At 44.0% G+C, this 16,649-nt stretch overlaps 1 protein-coding gene across 21 annotated transcripts in view; it reads right to left on the reverse strand.

Moving 5' to 3' along the window:
• SYNE1 (spectrin repeat containing nuclear envelope protein 1) overlaps positions 1 to 16,649 on the reverse strand; it is a 488,794-nt gene that overhangs the window by 239,803 nt on the left and 232,342 nt on the right. For all 21 annotated transcript variants that reach the window (XR_010599728.1, XR_002889944.3, XR_010599727.1 and 18 more), the window contains 5 exons: positions 16,275 to 16,447; positions 11,518 to 11,827; positions 8,520 to 8,684; positions 6,296 to 6,652; positions 3,666 to 3,802 (listed from right to left, as the gene is read on the reverse strand). Coding sequence is in view for 18 of the 21 variants with exons in the window: in XM_065588833.1 (XP_065444905.1) it covers positions 3,666 to 3,802; positions 6,296 to 6,652; positions 8,520 to 8,684; positions 11,518 to 11,827; positions 16,275 to 16,447 (1,142 nt within the window). In the remaining 3 variants the exon portion in view is untranslated. The remainder of the gene's footprint in view (positions 1 to 3,665; positions 3,803 to 6,295; positions 6,653 to 8,519; positions 8,685 to 11,517; positions 11,828 to 16,274; positions 16,448 to 16,649) is intronic.

Genomic DNA, 16,649 nt, shown 5'->3' on the forward strand with positions numbered 1-16,649 from the left:
CTGATACCTGCCCTGACTGAGCTGGGCTGCCTCCTTTTATCTGGTTTCTCCACCTGGAGCATGTGCAGCAGGGGAAAGGGGGCATGGCTGCCTGGGCCCACAATGAATGGTCCGCCCCATGGCCCAGTGTGGGATTGGTACACCCCGTCATACACCTTCCCCCACAAATCCAGATCAGACGGTTGCCTCCCCTCCTCTCCTTTCCCAATCCTACCCAGGAAAAGAAGTTTGTATTTGCATGGGCTCGGCCCAGGTAGTGAAGTATCTCAAGTTCGTATGGTTGGAGGGCAAGGTAGCATCTCAATTCTGGCATTAGTGTCTTTCATAGAATGGAGCCATCACAGGGGTGCATGACCTGTGATAAGTTGGAAGTGATTCCCCATCTGGTAGTACCGTAGGGCTTCAACGGCCCATTTCACAGCCAGTGCCTCTTTTTTCTATTGTGGAGTACCTTGTCTTGCGATGGAAAAACTTTCTACTCAGATGGAGCATAGGGTGCTCCTCCCCATCATGCTCTTGTGACAGGACCACTCCAAGGCCTACCTCCGAAGCATCGGTCTGAAGTATAAACCTTTTTGAAAAAAATCTGTGTGAAAAAGGACTGGCTCGCTCAGGAAGTCCCCCATTAGTCATCAGCCATTCCAACTTCACTTCCACCGTCTCACCTCCTGTGGGGTGTGGTCCGGAGCCTTCTGCAGGGCAGGAGGGTCTCTCCTCCCATCCTTCTTCCTCCTTCTGGCCTAGGAGTCCCCTCACCTGTGGCCTTTGGATCATTTCTAACAGCGGACGGCACCTCCATTCTTGCAGGATCTCCCTAAAGCAGGGCCAGTCGTGACCTAGGACAGTGGGATATGCCACCTTTTTGGCCAGGCCGACCCAGCATGTCTCCTTGTGATCACACACCGTTAGCTTTACCTTAGCATCGGGGTACAGTTGTATATCCCCGTGGATGTACTGGAGGCATATAGGGGCCTCTGTCAGGTCCAGTGACTTCACCAGATTGGCCCGTATGGGGGTCTGGCTGCAACCCAAGTCAATAAAACCAGATACTGGGGTGCCATTGACCTGCATAAGGATTATCAGTTTCGCTGAGACTCTTTGCTGGGCTCGAGAACCTGCTACCTAGACCTGCCCATAATTGCAGTCCATGAAAGGGCAGTCCCGTCTGAAGTGTCTCTTCTGGCCACACTCATAATATCGACCCTTCAATGTGTCCGCCTCGAGCTCTGTGGCACTGGCCTCAGCCCACCAGCTGGGGCCTCTTTCCTTTGGGGTCTCACACTAGGTGTCTGTGTAACTTCTGGCTGGGAGGTTGACCCTTGCACTCCCGGCCTACTCCGAGATCCATCTTCTTCTGGTTTGGACTGTCTCTCGTTTGGGTCCCTCCTGCGGTCCTCAGGACTACCTGGTTTAGGAGCTGGAAGTTGGGGTCCCTCTGCGGCCAGGTAATCTTTCATCAAGGACACTGCCTCAGTGAGAGCTCTTGGCCGATGTCGACAAACCAGTATGATAGCCTCCGCCACTTGAGGCCCGGTCAACTTCTCAGGTTCCAACCATCTTCAGCAATAATCACGGAGTTGCTGAGCCACCGCCAAAGGTCGGAATGTTTCAGGGCTCACCCCAGTATGGCAGCCTTCACTTCAGCATAGTTGAGGGCTTCTGTAGGATTTAAGTTCTGGTAGGCCATTTGTGTGGGTCCGGTTAGGTATGGGGCCACGAGAGTAGGCCAGTGCTCTGGAGGGCAGCGGGCCACCATGGTGACCCGCTCAAATGTGACCAAGAAGGCCTCGAGGTCATCTCCAGGTCCCATCTTGGCCAGTCTCACTGGTAACCCAGTAAGACTGTTCTCTGAACCCTGGCTCACCCCAGCAGGTCCGGGTGGGCCCCTAGTTGCAGGAGCACCGCCATCTGCTGAACTAGCTGTTCTTGCTGGGATTGGTGTTGTGCAGCTAGCTCTGTAGAATCATAGATTATCAGGGTTGGAAGGGACCTCAAGAGGTCATCTAGTCCAACCCCCTGCTCAAAGCAGGACCAATTCCCAACTAAATCATCCCAGCCAGGGCTTTGTCAAGCCGGGCCTTAAAAACCTCCAAGGAAGGAGACTCCACCACCTCCCTAGGTAACGCATTCCAGTGCTTCACCACCCTCCTAGTGAAATAGTGTTTCCTAATATCCAACCTGGACCTCCCCCACTGCAACTTGAGACCATTGCTCCTTTGTCCGTCAATCAGCTACTGCTGCTGCTCTTGGTGGTGGGCCATCTGTTTTGTTGAACGGCCATTTGCTGTAGCAGCTGGGCTTGTTGTTATTGTTGCTGCTGGCTTTCCAACATCCATTTTAATATCATGTTGGTATCTATGGTGTCTGTGTGGCTCCTTCAAATAGCTCTCCTTGGGTTCGTCCTCTTAGTAGGACCTGACCAGTGCCTACATTCTCCACCACATGTGACGGGGGCCCTGCATGTTGAACTGGGGTGCCCCCACCCTAGTGCAGGCTTGGTACACCCCATCACCGTGTTGTCAGGATTTCCCATTAAGTGGGTGATTTCGGCCAAGTGGGTCTCAGGTCCCCTGACAGGAGTCACTTAGCCAACTAGTCCGTGGTCTCGGGACGGACAAAACAAAACAACCAGTCTGGAGCCCTCTCCTGGCTGGGCCAGCAGTGGCACTTGGTGAATTAGCCCCCCGGACAGGGCAAAGCAGCGAGCAGGCTGCAGCCCTGGGGTAGGGCAAAGCAAGCAAACAGCCTAGAACCCTGCAGCCTCCTGGCTGGGGCAGGCAGTATTACTTGGAGAATTAGCCCCTGGGCAGAACAAAACATCAATTAGTGTATGGCCCTGGGTGGGGCAAAACAAACAAGCAGTCTGTAGGCCTTATTTCCCTCTGGACTGGGATGTAGAGCAGGCAGCAGCCTCCTTAGCAGGCTGTGGCTTGGCTTCCCAGGCAGTCTCCGCCATCGGCGAGTCGCCTGCAGTGTAGTTGGGCTCTACCGCCAGAAGCATTGCAGGAACCAGCAGTGTACGTCCTTCCTCCTCTTTCACCTACCCGACTGAGCTGTGCTGCCTCCTTTTATCTGGCTTCTCCACCTGGAGCATGCGCAGCAGGGGAAAGGAGGTGTAGCTGCCTGTGCCCACAATGATTGGTCCCCAGCAGCCCAGTGCAGGGTTGGTACACCCCATCACACCCTACTCTACCTGATGTGAAAAAGGGATGCGAACTTGGGTCTCCTACACTGCAGGAGAGTGTCCTAGCCACTAGATTATGGGATAGTCTCTCAATCTTTCCTGTGGAAGCTTTTCCACTTTGTATAAAGAATTAAATAATCATTGAAGCAGGGATTTGAATTTGATTCTCCCACATCTTTGGTGAGTGTCGAAATCACCAGGCTATAGAGTTATTCTCACTCTCTCTCTCTGGCCCACTCTCTCTATCTGTTGTCATTCACAGTGGCAATTCTTAACCATTCAAAGCTGAGTCTTATGGCTCAATCGAGGCCTTAAAAAACAAGTTGGCAATTTTTTCAACCTTTATTGCCATCAATAAATAAATCGGTAAATAATCAATCCGCTGTTTACTTGTCAATTTCTAACTTATGATATCCTAGATCAAAATGTATATGTTATACACACAGAGTATTGTTTAACTGTATATAAGATGAATGCTTACCTATTGTACTCTTTAATTAACCCTGAAACTTTTGCAGAATAGGTACTCAAATCCCTGGAAAATCTACAAAGGTCATTTAACCGAGTCTTGAGCTCTTCTGTCATAGTCTCGGCCTTTGTTAGAGCATCCAGTGTTTCCTGGTGGGGAAAAAAAAACAGCAGTGTGAAAAGAACTGAAATTGTGGCTGTTCAATACTGTTGTCAGCCAATTTAGATGAGGTGTGCTTTACACGGTTTGTGCTATGTTAAAGTGAAATTGTACCATTACTCAGAAAAATGGGAGGTGTACAGTTCCTCAGTGCTGTAACTTTTAAATAAACAAATAAATAAAATCAACACAGAATATTTTAAATGTTATGATGGCAAAGTGTTTGGTACTTCTGTAAGAAATACTGTCATATACAGTTCTTTTGTAAGATCTGGCCAATATTTTTAATTCTCAGGGCCTAAAAGAAGGCTCCCAAAATCAAATTTAGGTACCTAAACAGAAATTGCCTGATTTTTCAAAGGTGCTACGCACATCCTATTCCCATTAACTTGCAATAAGATACTTACTATTTTATTAGCTATCCCTTTCCTAAAGTTTCCTAACATTTTATCTTTTATGACTGCCACTGCAAATTGAGCAGGTGTTTTCAGAGAACTATTATTTCTCATGATTCCAAGATCTCTTTCCTGAGTGGTAACAGCTAATTTAGATCCCATCATTTTGTATAGTTGGGATTATGTTTTCCAATGTGCATTACTTTGCATTTATCAACATTGAATTTCATCTGACATTTTGTTGCCCACTCACCCAGTTTTGAGAGATCCCTTTGTAACCCTTTGCAGTCTGCTTTGGGCTTAACTACCTTGAATAGTTTTGTATCGTCTGCAAATTTTGCCACCTCACTGTTTACTCTTTTTTCCAAATCATTTATGAATATGTTGAATAGGACTGGGCCCAGTACAGATCCTTGGGGGACTCCACTACTTACCTCTCTCCATTCAGAAAACGATTTATTCCTACCCTTGGTCATCTGTCTTTTACCCAGTTACTGATCCATAAGAGGACCTTCCCTGTTATCCCATGAGAGCTTACTTTGTTTAAGAGCCTTTGGTGTGGAACCCTGTCAAAGGCTTTTGGAAAGTCTAAGTACATTATATCCACTGGTTCACCCTTGTCCACATTATTAATTTTCCTTAGGACTCTTAATTTTTAGTACTTCCTACTTTTTTACTATAAATTAGATTATAAAGTAGAGGCATACACAGTAAGACTTCTGTTTTTTTGCATTCTACATATTATAAGTCAGCATATTTGTTATTAAAATAGCAAGTATATTAGACAAGTACTACATTCAGCTACAATTTGTATACAGTATAAATATTAACAAGCAACATTTTGAAGTCTCTTGAGATTTTAAGGAGTTTAATATTTGTTTTTAAGTACAAAATCTCTGGTAATTACTGTATGTGTGTTGATAATAATACAAGGTTAAAAATAGTATGAGCCAAGGGGAATTTTGCATATTCATTCCCATAATGTTTAAAGTGGTATTACAGCCTCATCAGACCTGCTGCTGTGTACTGAATGCTGCATACTGGTACTGTAAATCTGCGCATCAGAGAGGAATTCTGTGAAAGGGGAACTAACTAAGCAGGAGATGGAGATTAATAATCTCAGTTAAAGGAAGAACACCTCGGGGAGTTTTAGAACATTTCAGATCCTCAGTGAAGGAGTCATAGTGCAAACGTTACATGGCTCTCTCACTCTATTGGGACTGCTTTGGTGCAAAGCTAGCCGAAATTGAAACACTGGGGCATATACCGGGCTTTGGAGCTGTGCTCCGGCTCCGCTCCAGTTCCAGGCAAAAATCTGCAGCTCCACTGCTCCGGAGCTGCTCCGCGCTCCAGGCTCCGCTCCAAAGCCCTGCATATAACATTCACAGTTATAATATTACAGGAATCTTTTTGCCTTTGCTGTGGAAGATCAGCTTGGAGAGAAGTAAGAAGGAGAAAGCGTTTTGACTGCCTCTCTCTCTCTGTCTTGAAGTAGTACTGCTGAGCTAGTTAAGGGAACAGTTAACAAGTAGATAATAGCTTCTAATGCCTCTTCTCTAAATGTACACAGATAGTTTATGCAAAGATGTTCTGAGAAATGAGAAGAATAAACTGGCAAAAAGCAAGGATTAAATACAAGGAAACATGATGCCTATGATGGCTATCTGACCTTACGGAAAACCACAACATACAATACCCATTTCTGCAATCATGTGCTTTTGTGGCTTGAAATACTGAGGGAGTTGGAAGGAAAACTCAAAACTAGCATTCACTGGTGTCTGCCTCTGCTGAAAGGCCCTGTTTTCAGTGTCGGGAGAGCTGATAAACGTATATTATGCCTTGTACAATGGAGGCCAAAGAGAAATGTCTCCATAAAAACACTGCACACTGTGACTCCCTTTAAAAAAGTTTACAAAGTCATTACTAGAGATTTCAGCTTTGAATTTTATATTTAAAAATGTATTTCAAAGCTTTCTACTTGTCCTATGCCTGTGTATTACAGTCACTTGCTGATAAGAAGTTTTCTTCGACAGAGTACTTGTATATTTACAACCAAAAAAAGGATTAGAGAATAGAAAGTGGCCTTACTTTTTCTTGGTGCCAGCATTCAATTATTTCTTTATCAGTTTGCGTGCCGTCCAGAAGGGTCAGCTTTTGAGAACAGGCTGCAAGAAGCGTGGTGAACTGTTGCAGGGCTTTTTCCAGCTGAGCAGCCTGTGCTGTGAACTCCTGCTCCGAGGAGGCCATTTGGCTAACTATATCCTCCAAGTTGTTTTGGGTTTGAAATATGCTCTCTTCCCACTGCTTCCAGTCCGACTGCAGGGCCTGCATCTCCGCATCTAGCAGTTCACACCCACTGGGAGTTGTGTTCTGTTTCACTGCAGGAGCCAGTGTCTCAACTCTGCTTAGGCGGCTTGCACCAATCTGCCTGGAATCTATCAGCTCCTGCAATGGAACATTGCCATGGTAACTGAAAGTGCTGTGATTCACTACAGCTGGAAATCTGAACACTTACAAATGGAGGGCAGCACATTCTACTGGGAAGTAACAGCCAGCATTTTGTGGTGAACAAAGCAGCAGTTTCAACAAAAACATTTTCACAATACCCACACCATCTAAAAATGTAAGTGAAAGGTTAAAATAAAATTAAAATAACAAAGCAGACAGAATGCTTTAACCAGGGTGACTCTGAAGCTAGTATACTCTTAAATTTTCAGAAGAGTAGGAGAAAAACAACTTTCCTTAGACAATGCAAAGAAGCTTTTTTAGATTAAGATGGGAAAAAACATGTTATCTTTAATATAATAAATGCTAGTGTGTAGCTGATCTCAATTGTTTTAAGGACACGTAAACAGAAATGTGAAGTGCAGAAGGAGTGCTTTGCAATTCTGCCCATAATTTGTGATGCACCATTATTGGCTGCACAATTTCTTACTTTCCACGAGACAGCATGTTGTGTCATATTTGATTTCATACATAAATGTGAGATCACATGCTGTCATAGGAACTATAAAAGACCTCTATAACCTGGGGGAATATAGCATGGAAGAAGAAGCTCTCTAAATAGCCATCTGTGCAGCATACGACCCTAATATCAGTAGTACTTTAGTGCGCCTCAATCATTCATGTATTTATCTCTCAACAGCCCTGTAAGGTAGGGAAGAACTCTCCCCATTTTACAAATTGGGGAACTGAAGCACTTGATAGATTAAATGGCACAATAAGGCTATGACTGAGGTGGGAACTGAACCCAGGACTCTTTCGTGTCAGTCTAAAAACCTGCCTACCAGACCAGCTTCCTACACTTTGCCTTAAAATAAAACTCCTCTATGAACATCTGAAGTGAAATGTTTTGACAGCAAATATATGTGAACTCTGCTCTTATACTGCATGCAGGGATACATAATTTGCTCTGGAGTGTATAAACACAGACAGTGACAGGGCCTCAGAGATTCAAGTGGGGCAGGGAGTGTGCAAGGAGACTCCCTCACTCTACGGGCCCCATGCATCAGCACTTCCCCAGTGCAAGGATTGATCTCTCTGTGCACCCCAGGGCACACATTGCCCTAACAGGACAGGAAGGGGTGTGGCAGAGGGGTGGCCCTGCCCTTGTCTCTGTTTCCTCTCCATATAGCTCTGCAGATGGGGCAGGCATACTCGGAGGACCAAGGTGATGCAGCCTGTGTATTGGCCCATTAAGACAGCGGTTCTTAACCAGGGGTTTGCAAGCAGGTTTCAGGGGGTCCACCAAGCATGTCCACTGTTAGACTCGCTAGGGCCCAGGGCAGAAAGCTGTGCAGGACTGCAGCCCAAGCCCCAACACCTGGGCCTGAAGATGAAGCCTGAGCAACTTAGCTTCATGGTGCTCCTTGTGGTGTGGGGCCCTGGGCAATTGCCCTGCTTCTTATCCCTTAATGCCGGCCCTGGGTTTTATATTGAGAAAAACAGTTGTGGCACAGGTGGGCTGTGAAGTTTTTATAGCATGGGGGAGGAGGGGCGGCTCAGAAAGAAAAAAGTTGAGAACCCTGGCATTAAGGCACAATTGCTCTCTGAGCCCACTGAGATGCTGCTGCTTCCAGTGTGGGCCTGTGACTGAAAGCCTCAGTTTTGGTTTTACTTAAACCACAGGCACAGCAGCTGAGAACAGAGTTTGGCATAGCAAGTGCACTCTCAGCTCAGTGAAAAGTAACAACCATTTCAAACAAATAAAGGGAAACGGTATCTTTAGATCCCACACCACTTCTGGCCATGTCCTGTTTTAGTCCCCAGGGACAAAGTTACAGGTAAAACCAGTCCAGTTGACTTTTCTTACGTTAATTTTGGCTAATTTTTTCTGTATGGCTGATGTATCTCCAGATGCATCTGACCAGCGGTGCAGCTCTTCCTTTGCAGAATGGAGCCAGTCTGTGAATTCGTGGATGGCATCAAGGTATAGCAAATGGTCCTTCACAATGTCTTCCACTTTCCTCATTTTCTCCTGTCAATCACATGGAAAACAGACTCATTTGTGCACTTAAGGAGTAGCATAATCTTTGGTCTCTCCTCCCCTTCAGTTTGCAGTGCTGTTTTGCACACTGTTTGCAGGGCTGCCTCCAAAGTATTCATTTTAATAATTGCCTTATAAACTATCCACAGTAAAGAGTTATGTTTTGCCTGGTCCTCCCCTTCCCCATGATGCCTCAGCATTAAAGATGTGCACAGTTTGGCTGAGGAGAGGAGAAACTAGCTTCCCCAAAGTGCAGGAGGAAGGGAAAGTGTGAGAGCAGAGCCATGGCCCTGCTTCCCTTCTGCACCGGCCAATAGGGAGGCTGTAGGGGATGGGAGAACACTCGGTATATCCTTTAAAGGATGGCAAAGCTGCTGCTGTGCTGATGTAGCATGTGCTCCCTTGTAGACCCAGACAGCATTCTGGTAGAGTGAGCAAAAGTTGCCAACTTTCACGCTGTAAATAAGCAACCCAGCTTTCACAATAAGCCAAAAAACAAGCTTATCCCATTTCACTGGCTGTAGTTTAGATGCACAGTCTGGCCTATCCTCCAAAGTACTTGCAACCCCTCCCAATTTGGTATTGTCCACGAACTTTATAAGTGTACTCTCTGTGCCATTATCTAAATCATTGATGAAGATATTGAACAGAAACAGACCCAGAACTGATCCCAGCGGGACCCCACTCAATATGCCCTTCCAGTTTGACTGAACCACTGATAACTATTGTCTGGGAATGATTTTCCAACCAGTTATTCACCCACCTTATAGTAGCTCTATCTAGGTTGTATTTCCCTAGGTAGTTTATGAAAAGGTCATGCGAGACAGTAACAAAAGCCTTACTAAAGTCAAGATATACCATACATAGGCTTTTATATAGGCTTTTATATTTTATATAGGCTTGCAGAATTCAATTTTTATTTATTTACATTTTCACAGTTGGGCAAATTTATGGTGTTTAAAGGATTTTTTATTTAAATTTTCAGTTGTGCGAAGTTATGGGGGTCAGACAATAACTATTTAAAAACAGTGGATGTTGAGATTCATCAAGTTAAAGCTTTATAACCATTAAAACACAAATTGTCAACTTCATATGTCAAAACATACAAAGTAAATATCCTTAAATCAAACTGTAACAAGTTCTCAGCCAGCATTTTTCTTATTTTGCCTATCTGTAAATTTCTATTGCTATTGGTGGAAACATTTTTTCATTGGTTTGCCTGTGTCTGGTGAGTCTATCAACATTTACTAATAAATATCTAATCCTTCCAAGCCTAATCTTATGGAGAATATTATATTGCTGGCCCCTCCTTATTAAATGGAGTAAATTCCAATTTGAGTACTTCTGCTGACTGCAGCTGAGGCATAATGGCATGGGGAGAGAGGTAGTCTGTCAGACAGGCAGGTCCCAACCCATTTAGGGTATACAGGGCAGAACGGAAACATACATAGGTTATTCACCTACCACTAAAAGCCTCTCAGGGATGAAATATGTCAGCTGTGCTGCAACGTTACATAGCTTCAGGACAGGAAGGAAAAACAAAGAAATATTGTATCCAATAAGAAACTAGTTCTGTGGCCTGTGTTACGGAGGAGGTCAGACTGGATGGTCACAGTGGTCCCTTTTGGCCTCATAATCTAGACATTTATGAATCTATTGCTTACAATCCAACTTTGCCTCCGGGACACTGCAAAGAAGGTGGGGAAAAACAGAAGACCTCCGGAAAATTGGTCCAATGCAAAGAAAATCCTCCCTGATCTAAAAACAGATGATTTGTCAGACCTGCAGCACCTTAAAAAAAACACAGCTCCTACACTACACCGGAGGGAGGGCAGCTAGCAGGAGCAGGAGGCTTTTGAAAGGCCACGGAAAGTATAAATATGGTGGTGGTGGGGGGGGGCATACAGGAGTCAATTAGCTAGCCTGGGTACTCACCCTCAGCCAATGGGAAAGTGGCAGACCTGAGGGAGGGTGGGCTCCCCCCTTTGCCACATATGCCCCCTTGCGCGTGCACGCGCACACACACACACTCTCTCTCTCTCTACTTGGGCACCAGGTTGCATCTCCTGCAGTCTGTCAAAGATCCCTCCCTCGGTGAGCTTGGGGGAGGACATTGGCAAAAGGGGTCCAAGAACAAACAGTTTGTATCCTCTTTCCTCAGAGACCATAAAGATGTGCCCTATGACATGTCTAATATTCAATGGCCCATAAAACAGATACTTTCATCTTCATCTTCTTTATAGAAATGTGTTTTCTGTTCATTAAAGCAATTTGTTCTTCTCTCGTGCTTGTGTAAAACACCCCCCCCCCCTTCTTTCCCATACATACACAAGTGAAACATGATGGAAATAAATGAGAAAGAAATAAAGTTTTAAAAAAAGGAATTGCAGAAATATCATTGTATATAAGACCTCAAGCTTGAAATATATAGCTCTCACTACTCAAAATTCATAAATATTCCATCTGATAACCCCAATTTCCCAAGGGAAACAAATCGTTGCATCCCAGTGAATTACAGCAAATTAAATTAGACTCTATCTTAATAATTGAAGCAAAAAAGCCAAGAAAACGTCAACACTTACATGGCTTTTCATGCAAATAAAATTATTGAAATTGAGTGCCAGGGCTGCCCTCTGATTATGTTTCAGCATAAATATGCAAGCAGGATATTATTTAGGATGTGGTCCTTTAATTGCCTTCTATGTTGATTTTACAGAAGTGTGTGTAAATATACTCATTACTTGAAATGGAACTGAAATCTTGGCACAGGCTCATTTATCAAAACAAGTATGTAAAAGTTTGCTTTCTCTTATGAGGCATTTACCTTGGCCACAGTGGTGATGTCACTAAACTGTGTTTTCAGTTCCTCTTCAGCTGCTTCCCTGATAGAAGCATCCTCAGTTTTCTCATATAGTTCCTTGGCTTGTTCAGTGAGTCTATGCAGGTCACTAGAGTGATCCTCTATATCAGAAACGATAGCCTGGAAGTGATCCAGTTGAGAAAACTTCTCTTTCAGACCAATCTGGGTCTGTAAAGGCTGTTCAATTTTGTGATCCACTGACTCCAACCACTGGTCGAGCTGGCTTTTCCTCTCCAGATGGTCATTCCACTGCCTAATCACAGACTCCAAACAGCTTACATTAAAGACACAGATACAGTATAGGTCAGAAGTCTTGCAGGCCTTAAGGAAAACCAATTCAGTGGCACTATAATACTCACCTGAGGAGCCCCATGGAATAAGTGCTGCCAAGGACAGCAAGTGTTCTACAGCCTAGCACATTGACAGATGCTGTTCAGAATATAACCCCTCTTTCACTAAAACTATTTTCACTAAAAAGTAGTATTTTGTAAGAGTCAAATTGCCTGAAATTCAATTGTGAAAATTTTCACAAACATATTTTCAGAATTTCACACAGCCCCAGAACAGTGAAGTGCAATCAAAAAGTTTTCATTCACCATTTTACTGGTAAGGTGATATTACCTGTTGTAGCCCAATTCCCTCTTCATAATTGTACTAAATACAGCAATTACACTTTAAAAAATTCTTCTGATTAGAAAGACTCTACTGGTCTGAGATATATTTCATATATTTTAGTGCAGAATACAAACAGAACCAGTAAATGTCTGAAATCAATAGACATCTTTTAATCCACTGTACCTTTTCAAGCTATCAGTATTTTACTTACTGGTAAAAAAACCCACCTTTTATAGTTCTTATTGTACACGTGTCTCATACATTTGAATACATGTCCTCTTCCAGATATTTTCTGTATCTCTCTTTAGCAAAACTGACCCTTTCCATTTATCAGTTCAAACTGTTGCTACTTCAGACCTCTTCACTATCATCTGAACTGTTACAGTAAAAGCTGTTTTATCCAGCATGTTGTGGGAATAGGGGATGCTGGTAAGTGAAAAATGCTGGTTAACTAAGAGGGAGGGAGTTTGGCTGTGGGTAGGTGTGGGGCTTGGGGCGCAGGAGGGGGTGTGGGGCACAGGTTCTGGGAGGGAGTTTGGGTGTGGGAGGGGACTCGGGGTGCCGGATCTGGGGGCGCTCACCTCAGATGGCTCCCCGCAAGTGGCAACCTGTCCCGGCTGCTCCTAGGCAGAAGCGCGGCGGGCGGCTGTGTGCTGCCTCCACCCACAGGTGCCACCCCCAAGCTCCCACTGGCCACAATTCCCAGCCAATGGAAGCTGCGGAGCTACCGCTCGGGGCGGGGCGGGGGCAGCATACGGAGCCGCCTCTTATAGCCTTGGCCTTCACAATGCACAGTCAACCTGTGGAATTCTTTATCGGAGAATGTTGTGAAGGCCAAGACTATAGCGAATTAGATACGTTTATGGAAGATAGGTCCATCAGTGGCTATTAGCCAGTATGGGCAGGCATACAAAACCATGCTCTGCAGTGTCTTGAGCCTCTGTTTTCCAGAAGCTGGGTGTCGACAACAGGGGATGGATCACTTGATGATTTTCTGTTCTGTCCCTTCCCTCTGAAGCACCTAACATTGGCCACTATCAGAAAACAGGACACTTGACTAGATGGACCATTGATCTGACCCAGTATGGCTGTTCTTATGTAAAAGACCAGGATTTCACCCCAAGTTTCTGTCATAAACTGGCATAAACTGGGTGAATTTAGCCACAGAATCAAGTGAAAATTTAGATAACGTTTATCATTGTAATCTTACACACATGTCTCTATCAGAATTGTGGAATAGGGGTGGGGGGAAGTGCTAATAAATGAGATAGTTGGGTAACATTGACTAACTCCAGACAAGGAGGTGCTCTGCAGGTTTCACATGAAACTCCAGTGTACTTTAATCCTGACTCCTGAATAAAAAACAGCCCTTCTCTCATAACAATAATAAAAAGTGCAGCAGTTCAGTAATTATTGAAAAACTGACCATTTTTGACTGCTCAGTTCTAGTTCTCTCAGACTACCAAGCACACTGAACTGTGATTGTTTTCTTATTGAGAGAAGTATTTTTGCAGTGACCATAGATTCATAGATTCTAGGACTGGAAGGGACCTTGAGAGGTCATCGAGTCCAGTCCCCTGCCCGCATGGCAGGACCAAGTACTGTCTAGACCATCCCTGATAGACATTTATCTAACCTACTCTTAAATATCTCCAGAGATGGAGATTCCACAACCTCCCTAGGCAATTTATTCCAGTGTTTAACCACCCTGACAGTTAGGAACTTTTTCCTAATGTCCAACCTAGACCTCCCTTGCTGCAGTTTAAGCCCATTGCTTCTTGTTCTATCCTTAGAGGCTAAGGTGAATAAGTTTTCTCCCTCCTCCTTATGACACCCTTTTAGATACCTGAAAACTGCTATCATGTCCCCTCTCAGTCTTCTCTTTTCCAAACTAAACAAACCCAATGCTTTCAGCCTTCCTTCATAGGTCATGTTCTCAAGACCTTTAATCATTCTTGTTGCTCTTCTCTGGACCCTTTCCAATTTCTCCACATCTTTCTTGAAATGTGGTGCCCAGAACCGGACACAATACTCCAGCTGAGGCCTAACCAGAGCAGAGTAGAGCGGAAGAATGACTTCTCGTGTCTTGCTCATAACACACCTGTTAATATATCCCAGAATCATGTTTGCTTTTTTTGCAACAGCATCACACTGTTAACCCATATTTAGCTTGTGGTCCACTATAACCCCTAGATCCCTTTCTGCCATACTCCTTCCTAGACAGTCTCTTCCCATTCTGTATGCGTGAAACTGATTTTTTCTTCCTAAGTGGAGCACTTTGCATTTGTCTTTGTTAAACTTCATCCTGTTTAACTCAGACCATTTCTCCAATTTGTCCAGATCATTTTGAATGTTGACCCTGTCCTCCAAAGCAGTTGCAATCCCTCCCAGTTTGGTATCATCCGCAAACTTAATAAGCGTACTTTCTATGCCAATATCTAAGTCGTTAATGAAGATATTGAACAGAGCCGGTCCCAAAACAGACCCCTGCGGAACCCCACTCGTTATACCTTTCCAGCAGGATTGGGAACCATTAATAACAACTCTCTGAGTACGGTTATCCAGCCAGTTATGCACCCACCTTATAGAAGCCCCATCTAAATTGTATTTGCCTAGTTTATCGATAAGAATATCATGCGAGACCGTATCAAATGCCTTACTAAAGTCTAGGTGTACCACATCCACAGCTTCTCCCTTATCCACAAGACTCGTTATCCTATCAAAGAAAGCTATCAGATTGGTTTGACATGATTTGTTCTTTACAAATCCATGCTGGCTGTTCCCTATCACCTTACCACCTTCCAAGTGTTTGCAGATGATTTCCTTAATTACTTGCTCCATTATCTTCCCTGGCACAGAAGTTAAACTAACTGGTCTGTAGTTTCCTGGGTTGTTTTTATTTCCCTTTTTATAGATGGGCACTATATTTGCCCTTTTCCAGTCTTCTGGAATCTCTCCCGTCTCCCATGATTTTCCAAAGATAATAGCTAGAGGCTCAGATACCTCCTCTATTAGCTCCTTGAGTATTCTAGGATGCATTTCATCAGGCCTTGGTGACTTGCAGGCATCTAACTTTTCTAAGTGATTTTTAACTTGTTCTTTTTTTATTTTGTCTGCTAAACCTACCCCCTTCCCATTAGCATTCACTATGTTAGGCATTCCTTCAGACTTCTCGGTGAAGACCAAAACAAAGAAGTCATTAAGCATCTCTGCCATTTCCAAGTTTCCTGTTACTGTTTCTCCCTCTTCACTAAGCAGTGGGCCTACCCTGTCTTTGGTCTTCCTCTTGCTTCTAATGTATTGATAAAAAGTCTTCTTGTTTCCCTTTATTCCTGTAGCTAGTTTGAGCTCATTTTGTGCCTTTGCCTTTCTAATCTTGCCCCTGCATTCCGGTGTTGTTTGCCTATATTCATCCTTTGTAATCTGTCCTAGTTTCCATTTTTTATATGACTCCTTTTTATTTTTTAGATCATGCAAGATCTCGTGGTTAAGCCAAGGTGGTCTTTTGCCACATTTTCTATCTTTCCTAACCAGCGGAATAGCTTGCTTTTGGGCCCTTAATAGTGTCCCTTTGAAAAACTGCCAACTCTCCTCAGTTGTTTTTCCCCTCAGTCTTGATTCCCATGGGACCTTACCTATCAGCTCTCTGAGCTTACCAAAATCTACCTTCCTGAAATCCATTGTCTCTATTTTGCTGTTCTCCCTTCTACCCTTCCTTAGAATTGCAAACTCTATGATTTCATGATCACTTTCACCCAAGCTGCCTTCTACTTTCAAATTCTCAACAAGTTCCTCCCTATTTGTTAAAATCAAGTCTAGAACAGCTTCCCCCCTAGTAGCTTTTTCAACCTTCTGACCAGTTCAGTTTACACTGAACTCAAGCAGAGGAATCACCACATTGTCTTTCTCTGTATTTTTTTCTCAGATAAGCACTTCTAAATTACATTTCATTCTGGGCCAGATTCTGCCAGCATTACTTACTTCGAGCAGCACATTACATTTCAAGTAGTCATCAGTGGAACTACTTGCAGTGTAAGGTACTCATCACTGGGAGAAAGGATGTCAGAATCTGGCCCTATATTTAAAGAGAAACACAGTGAGTTTACCTCTGATAGCTCATTGAAGTGTTGATGATATCATTCCATACATCCTTTAACGTTTGTAGCTGGGTCTGTATCATCTTCTGCCCTTCCTCATTACTGTTTCTAAGGGCTTGTTCGCCTTTACCAATGGCCATGTTCAATTTAACTTCACCTTCACCTTTCATTAAAAGGATCTCCTGTGCAGCAAAAAGGATCACATGTATCAAATCCAACCATCCAGCAAACATAAAGGAAACCTCCAAGTTGCTACTCCTCTAGCAATATTCACCATTGTCATTTAGTTCATTTACCCCTTCTGCACCATACTCCTGTGCATCCCTAGTCAACCTGGACCATGCTTTCTCAGGACTGCCTCTATGTCAAAAGCTTGCAAGAAAA

This window comes from Chrysemys picta, chromosome 3, assembly GCF_011386835.1.
Source record: "Chrysemys picta bellii isolate R12L10 chromosome 3, ASM1138683v2, whole genome shotgun sequence".
In the NCBI taxonomy this organism is placed as follows: domain Eukaryota; kingdom Metazoa; phylum Chordata; order Testudines; family Emydidae; genus Chrysemys; species Chrysemys picta.